The sequence below is a fragment of the Octopus bimaculoides genome, chromosome 6 (assembly GCF_001194135.2).
Source record: "Octopus bimaculoides isolate UCB-OBI-ISO-001 chromosome 6, ASM119413v2, whole genome shotgun sequence".
Lineage (NCBI taxonomy): Eukaryota > Metazoa > Mollusca > Cephalopoda > Octopoda > Octopodidae > Octopus > Octopus bimaculoides.
This window is the reverse complement of record NC_068986.1, coordinates 109548197-109556932: the sequence shown is the minus strand read 5'-3', so window position 1 is coordinate 109556932 and position 8736 is coordinate 109548197. Positions and strand designations below refer to the sequence as shown.

At 35.7% G+C, this 8736-nt stretch overlaps 1 protein-coding gene across 6 annotated transcripts in view; it reads left to right on the top strand.

The window, feature by feature from the left end:
- The window catches only part of LOC106873757 (uncharacterized), a 294459-nt gene that overhangs the window by 284476 nt on the left and 1247 nt on the right, over positions 1–8736 (top strand). For 4 of the 6 annotated variants that reach the window (XM_052969081.1, XM_052969082.1, XM_052969085.1 and 1 more), the window contains one exon: positions 1797–5308. In XM_052969081.1, coding sequence (XP_052825041.1) covers positions 1797–5144 — 3348 coding nt within the window. In that variant the 3' untranslated portion in view covers positions 5145–5308. Of the gene's footprint in view, positions 1–1796; positions 5309–8736 lie in introns of those variants that run through there. The other 2 variants (XM_052969084.1, XM_052969083.1) reach the window with 1 other exon arrangement.

Here is an 8736-nt window from a genome sequence, read left to right as displayed (position 1 = left end):
ATATATATATATATATATATATATATATATATATATATAAAATACTGTTTCAATTGCATTCACTTAATTTTTTAACAGTCTAGCAGGCATTTCACAATGTCAGTCATGTAGTATTCACTGTTTCTCATGTATCAATTGCACGAATTTTGTTCAAGCATATAACAAAAAGGCACATATTATTGACAAAGCCCAAGAGCGGTGAAAAGCATTTAATGTTCCCATGAGTCACTGGGAATATTAAAAGACTGTTCAGATTTCATCACTTTCTTTTTTTGCCTTCCTACAAATTTTCCTAAAAGGCTGATAAAAATTTCTAATGGTCTAATTAGAATTATTTTTTAAAATCAAATGTTAGCATGGATATATTTTACAATTAAATTGATTAGAATAAGATTCAAGTATTTAACCACGTAAATAATGCCAAATGGATGACTTTTTTAATTATGAAAGTCTTATTGAAACCTTCAGTCTTAATTAATCATTTCTGGTTAGAAGTTGGTAACGGAATATTTTACTTTATAACAATAATGGAAACTGAATTTTATTAAAATTCCTACAGTTCCACAAAGTGGACTGGAAACAGCAGGAAATACTGCTGGCATATGAATTATTAAAAATGATGCATGTAAATATTTTGAAATGTTAGGAAGGAAGGAAATTATGGTCTGAACAGGCATGGAAATGGAAGGAAGTGTTGAATTATTAATGGTGGAACTGTGAATTATTAAACTTGATATTTATAAAACATTCACTGTCTGCTTACAGAGTCATAAGTCATGGAAAAAAAAAAGTGGCGGAGGTTGCAAAAAGTAAACAAACAAATACACACACACACACACACACTTATATCCATAAATACACATACATCTACTTGTATACACACATGCACTTATATAAGTACTTCAAATTGTCTCTAGGGCTAAAACTATAACAGACAGAGCTGTCACTTACATTTTACTTATCCGCCGTCATCACTCCTACACTTCACCATTTTTTCTTCTCCACTTCCCCCATCGTCGTTATTTCTAAAATTCTATTACTTTTTGGGGGGTGGAGATTGAAAAGACAATTGTCAACACTCTAAAAGTGCCATTTTTTTAAATGTATAATTCTTAGGAACATTTTCCCACTATAGAATTATTTGATAACTATATAGAATTCTTTTATGTAAAAGAAACTAAATTTGGCTTAAGACAAAAATGCTCCCATTATTCACAACCCATACAACATTCCTTCTTTTAGTCCTTTCCATACGACATTGTACCAGTTCTACTCTTAAACCCATCATTCAAACAGGTATACGATTACACTTGGGCTTACTTGATAATTTTTGCCTTATTTTAAAGTATTGTTTTAATTAATTGTCATATTCTTAATTTGTTTTTACTTAGATTATTCAATATCTTTTTTAAAAATTAATTTTTCCGTGCTAACTGGATTCTATTGTATAATAAACTTTGTTCTTAGAGGTCTTTGATCATGTTTAGCGTAAGACTAATCCTAAAAGTCTACAGAATTCCATTTGTGAAAAATCTGTCTTGAATTCAAATATAAAATTAATGTATTTTCTCTCTTTGATCTCTTTTGGATGATGTTAAAAGGGTCAGTTTGAAAATCCTTATTTTTGACAAACCCTTTTGTGTTCTGCTTCTTATGATTTTGCAGTGGAAACATAACTTAAAGAATTTAACGAGTAGCATTACCATCATAGACTCATTGTTTTATCATTTTTTTTTATTGACATTTGTTGCAAATAATTAAAAGTTAATTATTTTTTAAAATTTCTTTCCTTTTAGACTGGTACACTGATCAACCGCAGAAGGGGCCAGACAAATGTTACACCAACTGTGGATCCTGATTCTGTTTTTGATGACAAATATGACAGTAATAATTCTCTTCCAAGAAAGGACAGTGACACGTACAAGCGTGCAATGAGTTTTCGAATTGCTAACATAGAAAATCCCATTAATATCCCTGATCCACCAAAAGGCGAACTTGCAAAAAATACTGAACTGCTCAGCAGTGTACAAAGTACACCAGCTCGGCTGCACAGCCAGTCAAGTGTTACATCTGAACAACCATCTGAAGATGGCGAAACAGAGTTGAATACCAAATATTCCAGCATGCCCTCACTGTCTGAGAGAAGGCATAGACTATTACATGGCTCAGACGCATCTTCTGTTCAGTCACTTGTACAAACTTGTCAACAAACTCAGGGTAAATGTGATAAAGGTCCATCAACCTCTACTAAAGCTGCTATAAATCAAGGAAAACCAATTAAGAAATCTTTCAAGAATGTTCTTCCTCTTTTACGCCAAGCTAAGAAGTCTGGACTTTTGCCTAATATTCCATTCAAACAAGTGCAAGAAACTGGAGGTAAAACTCGTCGCTCTTCAGATCCTCCCAAATCACAAGCAGATCCTTGGATCAAAAACGCAATACAGCCCAGCTGCAGTCAAATTGAGGTTTCTACTTATTCCAATCGAAGATCTCAACTAGAAAGCCCAAATTATAAGAATCTATCTCGAGAGAGCTTGGATTGGCTTGTTTACTTAAACCGAAGTTCTCTACCCCCAAATAAATATCTCCCGTCTGTTTTGAAAGGCCAAAATGGCAGCCAGTCATCTTATCAAGACATGCCCCGCTATGCTACATTTCCAAGAGGTATGTCTTCCCCAGCAGAAATGTCCAAATCCTACTCCCAGCAATCTGTTGAAGACAATGATTTATCTTTCATGACTGGGTCAGTGTCGGCCCCATTGATTAGGCGTATGTCTTACCAACATGACCTCATTCCTCCAACATCACCTGAACAAATAGCTGAAAGTGAACGGATGTTAAAGGAAATGGAAGATTACATGAGAAAGGAAAATAATGACAATAAAATGGCCAAGTTTCCTATGCAAGCATTGTCCTCAGCAGCAGACAATTCTGATAAAGATGACGTTCCACAGCAGACACTTAGCAGACAAGCATCACAGACATCAATCCTCTCTGATTCTTCACACAGTAGCTATGAAAGTAATCTGGGATCCAATGAAAGTCTTGTGTCAAGAATCCAAAGTTTCCCTGCTCGTGTTGCAAGCTGGAAGGCTGCCATGGCAAAAACTTCACCCTCTGTCTCCACATCCTCATCATTCCCCACTAAGAAACTTGTTTCATCAATATCTCTACCCTCCTCCCCACTTCCACAAGATGATAATGTATCATTTTCTCATTATTTTGATTCTGACAAGAATTATTCTTCTTCTCCTCCACCATATCTAGAAACTAGAATTAGTTGCTCATCACCAACAGATGGCTCTGTCTCTAGAAACAGCGCATCACCTCTCACATTTTATCCGCCTTCCCCTCGGATAAGCAATGCCTCAGCATCTCTTCGTTCTTCTCCTGTTTTCGATTCTAGTTCTACATCTTCACCTTCAGAGAAAGCAGCTGAATCTGCCATTAATTATCCCCGTAGAAGTCTAACTCATTTAGCCCCCTCATATACGTGGTCAGGAGCTTATAACAGACACATGTTTGCTGAGCCGTATCGTTCACCAATCAAAAAGCACTGTGTCACTAATTCCCCTCCCCCACGGCGTAAAATGGGCAGTGCCTTAGTTCTTCCAATATTCTCATCGCCTACAATCCGTCGTTCCCCTTCACCTCAGCCATCAAATTCTGGTAGTATTGAACCATTAATAGAAGTTCCTTCTCCCCAAAACCATGAAGAATTTGATGAATCCGTTGAAGATTCTCTCTCCTCAACCACAGAAACAGAAACTCCTACAATTTCCCAAACAACTGTCATTGCCGAAGAGAACGAACCTTTGTCTGCAGATAGCTGTGACTCACCCACAGAAAACTCAGTAGAGGAGTATCCAGTAACATCACCCATTAGTAACCCACCAAATGAAACTTTAGAGGAGAAAGTTGATCTTTCTGCAAATGATCAATTCTCATCAGAACCTAATACACCTTTACCTCCTGCAATTCTTCAAGACAGCAATGCTCCTATTAAAGATGATGTTAATTGGTTTTCTTGCGAAACATCTGATCAGCACAAATTGTTTTCTCCTGGCAGTTCTCTGCCCTGTCTTAATAATCATTCTTCTGATAGTTTCCATTTGTCAGTTCCAGCTTGTAAAAGTAATTCCAGTAGTTTGAGCAGATTAAATGAAGTAGATTTAAAGCGGTTTAATTCTTTGCAAAATTGTTCGGCAATGAATTTTGATAGGCGAGTCAAACATCATAACTTAAAACTTGAACGCAATTTGAGTTTAGCTTCCTTACTCGATAGTCAGCATGGCATCAAGAATCAGAGAAACCAAAGAAAGAAATATGAACGTTGGAATTCACTCAATGCTCTTCCTAACCCAACATCGTTGAATACACCAGACATTTCATTGTGGCAACAACAAGAGCAAGATGATATTTTTAAGAAGTCTTCTGGATCTCATGGAAACCTCAATGATGTGTCTGGTAAAGAACTAAAGAGAGATCTGTGTCTGACGCCATCGGACTCAGCTCTTTCAATGCAAAGTGAAAATCTTGGGCAAGTTTCAAAGAACCAAGATCATTTCTCCATCATCCGACACAGTACTTCTGAGTGTTCTTCTCTTTCTTTAGACACTCTTGATTCCACTGACATGTGTAGGGACTCTGCAATTTATTGTGATATTGAACTGGAAGCAAGCCCTGTCCTGGAGTGTCCATTACCACCAAAATCTTCCATTAAAGAGTATGTTCAGTATTTAGAAGAAAAAAACAAAGCCGACAGTTCCCCTAAAGTGAAAGGAATGAAAAAAAGAGCACCAAGCCAGATGATTCGGCAGCGTCTGCACAGTCTGCAAGAGAATTCCAAGTACAAGACTTCTCGAGCCAAAAAAGAACCAGAAGAATGTAAGGAACTCTCAAAAGTAAGTGTATCTGTGAAAGAGAACAAGCTTTTGCTAAGTTCTAAAAAACCGACTTGTGTAAAGGATGATAGTTGCAAAGAACTTTATAAAATTTGTTCCCGTTTACCAATGGATTCCGACATGGGCCGAGGTGCACATTCGTTAGGTAGCCTTGATCAACTGAAATGTAATTCCAATTACCAAGTAAATTCAAGAGGGTGGGTCAAAAAGCTAGTAATCAAATTCCAAGCTGACCAATAATAGAGTCCAGATGTGATAAACCTAAATAAGTCTTTTGTTTTTTTTTTAAACCCTCTCTCCCCCCTTTCCCAATAACGGAGCACTTCTGGGTGCTGAGCTTGTATGTTAAACCTGTTCTGTTGAATTTAGATGTACTTTATAAAAAAAATAAAGATGGAAACTTGTTTTTTTTTTTTTAATCTGTGAACCAGTCTATGTCTTTGGTTGAAAATATAATGCTTCTTTGTTACAACTGATGTTGCCACAAAATTAAATTGTTTTAAACTTGTTATCTAAAATAGTTGTTGTAACCATATTCCAGCAACATTATTTGTAGAAGACCTTGTAAAGATCCCAGCTTGCTGGTTTGGGTATTCAAAAGCTAAGAATTAAGCTGAAATTATCTTCCAATAGAGTAGAACCTATTAATTACTAATTGTTGCATCTTATAGTTGGAACTAGGATTTATTTAATATAAAAAGTTTTAATTTTTGTCTATTAAGAAGGAAACAATAATATCAACTGATTGGTTCATAGTGTTAAAACCTAAATACACCCACTCACCCTTACACTCTGGAGATAAATTCTGGATGTGCGTTATGGTTGAGGTCCCAGGTTGGCCATGATTGAGCAGGGCAAAAGCAGTTTAGCCTCAACAGCAGAATCTTTATTTCAGGTGTTGTATGTTAAATATTACATTATCCAGTGTAGTATTAAGGTGAAATTTAACGAAATTTGACTGCTATTTCTAGCAGCTTGATTGACTATGCACAGGTGCTGTTGTTGATTTTGTGTGCTCAGAATTATAAGAAGGAAGTGTAACTAAATATTCAAACCTTTTCCATTGGTTGTATTTCTAAATATTGACTAACACACACTTATGTTTCATTTATTGCCAATAGTTTTTAATTTGAAGAATTTACCTTTTTTTTTTTTTTTTTGCAATTTAATTTATTAGATGCTTTTGTGTTTCCAATATTTTATCAGATTTTTTAGTTAAGATTTCATAAACATCAGCACAAAATATCTGGTGGCATGCTACACCTTTGTTAGGACTTTCATATATCATTTAATAACAGTTTCATTTGCTCCACAAAGTCTTGTGGGTGTGTGGTACAGGTCTATCTCATCAGATGCTAGGTGAAGAGTTGTCTCCTACAACCTAATGAAATGGACTGGCCTACACTCCTATGAAACTTTAAGTCATGTGGAGTCGAATCAAACTATTATTAAATAATATGTTGTTGTTGGCACTCCGTCACTTACGACGTCGAGGGTTCCAGTCGATCCGATCAACGGAACAGCCTGCTCGTGAAATTAACGTGCAAGTGGCTGAGCACTCCACAGACACGTGTACCCTTAACGTAGTTCTCGGGGATATTCGGCATGACACAGTGTGACAAGGCTGACCCTTTGAATTACAGGCACAACAGAAACAGGAAGTAAGAGTGAGAGAAAGTTGTAGTGAAAGAGTACAGCAGGGTTCGCCACCATCCCCTGCCAGAGCCTTGTGGAGCTTTATGTGTTTTCGCTCAATAAACACTCACAACACCCGGTCTGGGAATCGAAACCACGATCCTATGACCGCGAGTCCGCTGCCCTAACCACTGGGCCATTGCACCATTAAATAATATATATGACTATATATATACATGAAGGCACATGGCCCAGTGGTTAGGGTATTGCACTCATGATGGCTAGATTGTGGGTTCAGTTTCTTTTGACGTTGCTCCAGTTCATTCATCTGTTGTTGGGTAACGCTGCAATGGACCAACCAGCAGGGTACCATCAGCTAAAAGCTAAAACAATGCCACATGCATTGTTACTAGCAATGTATGATAACATCAGATAGTCTTGTCAGTCATGTAATACATATGTATATTGTGTACATGCATGGATAGACTCAGGCATGACTGAGCGCTTAAGAAATTCATTCCACAATCAATAACTGGATCCAATCTTACCATACAGCATCTTTAGCAAGTTTGTTTTACCAAACCCTCTGGTTGATCTAAGTCTTGTGAGTTGGGGTTGAGGAAACCTGCAGAAGCTCATTGAATGGGTGGATTGTGTATGTGATTTAAAGAACCAGCAGCTTGATCATAGATTCATTCATGTTGAGAATCTACTGAAGGTTCAAAGATTTGTGTCTGAGGAGTACTCAGCAATTTTGACTATAACAACTGAAACACTTAGCATTGAAATCAACTGCAATTCACACACACACACACACACACACACATATATATAATATCTAATATATACACGCACGCACATACATACTCAGAATTGTTTCTTTGTACATTTTGTACATCTGTGTGTGAGTGTCTGGAAGGGACACTGTATTTCGTTATGCAACCACGATATACTACTAAGTATGTTGAAGACTTATAAGTCAATAGTGTGCCCCACCTGTGTTAGCAGTGCAATTAAATCTCTTTTTATAAATTTATCTCTCCTGATTTTCTATAGAAATTAGAGCCAGCATGAAAGTCACAATGTTTCATTTATGTAAACAATGCAATTGAAGATAAACATCATAACTTCCAGTGCTGGTTCCAATTTCTATAGAAAACCTATAAAAATAACTTTAAAAATGTGATATATATATATGTATATATAACATACAAAAATAAGAGGAATGACCAGCAAAAATGGACTCCTATATGCTAGAAATAGATGCCGAATCATCTAACCACGAAGAATATGTTCTCAGTAAAATTTCAGCCAGACAACAGACTGTAAAAGGGTAAGACAAATGAAAAAATATTAAATAAAAAAATCGTTTTTTTATTTAATATTTTTTCATTTGTCTTGCCCTTTTACAGTCTGTTGTGTCGCTAATTTTTTATTGAGAACATACTTTTTCCGTGGTTAGATGATTCGGCATCTATTTCTAGCATATAGGAGTCCACTTTTGCTGGTCATTCCTCTTATTTTTGTATGTAATATAATTTTAATCTTCGGATTTTTTTAATATGCTAGACCACTGGTTTTAATTGATTAATATCAATTTCTACCCTTATTATTAAATTTTATATATATATGTGTGTGTGTGTATTTATGTATATATGCATATGTATATATATATGTAAATATATATAATATATATGGTGTAAGATAAGTTTGAGTTGGGTAAACGTCTCAGTGTATTCCTTAAACAGCACTCAATACAAACTCCGGTCTCTCAACACTTTAAAATTGGTATTTAAACAAGTCCACTGGTGCAGGAACTCCAAGTACTTAGCACTGATGTAATTAGTGTGTAAATATTGTGTAGAGTAATATGGGAAACAAAGAAGAAGATGAAGATAATAATATAGCATTGGTTTAGTGGTTACGACTGTTGCAATACCATTCCACTTCTAATCACATATAAATGATTATATGTGATTAGTTACACAAAACCTGTATAAATTTATCCTTAGTTGAATAATGTGAAGTGGCACCTTGTCATACACCTACGCTGAAATTTTGCTGTTGTACAGGATATCATACATAATCATTTCTACGTAATGTGATTTGAAGTGAAATGCTACCGAAACAATTGTAACAGATATCGAACTTATGCCATATTGATATTTTCTTTCTTGTCATATATATATATATATAT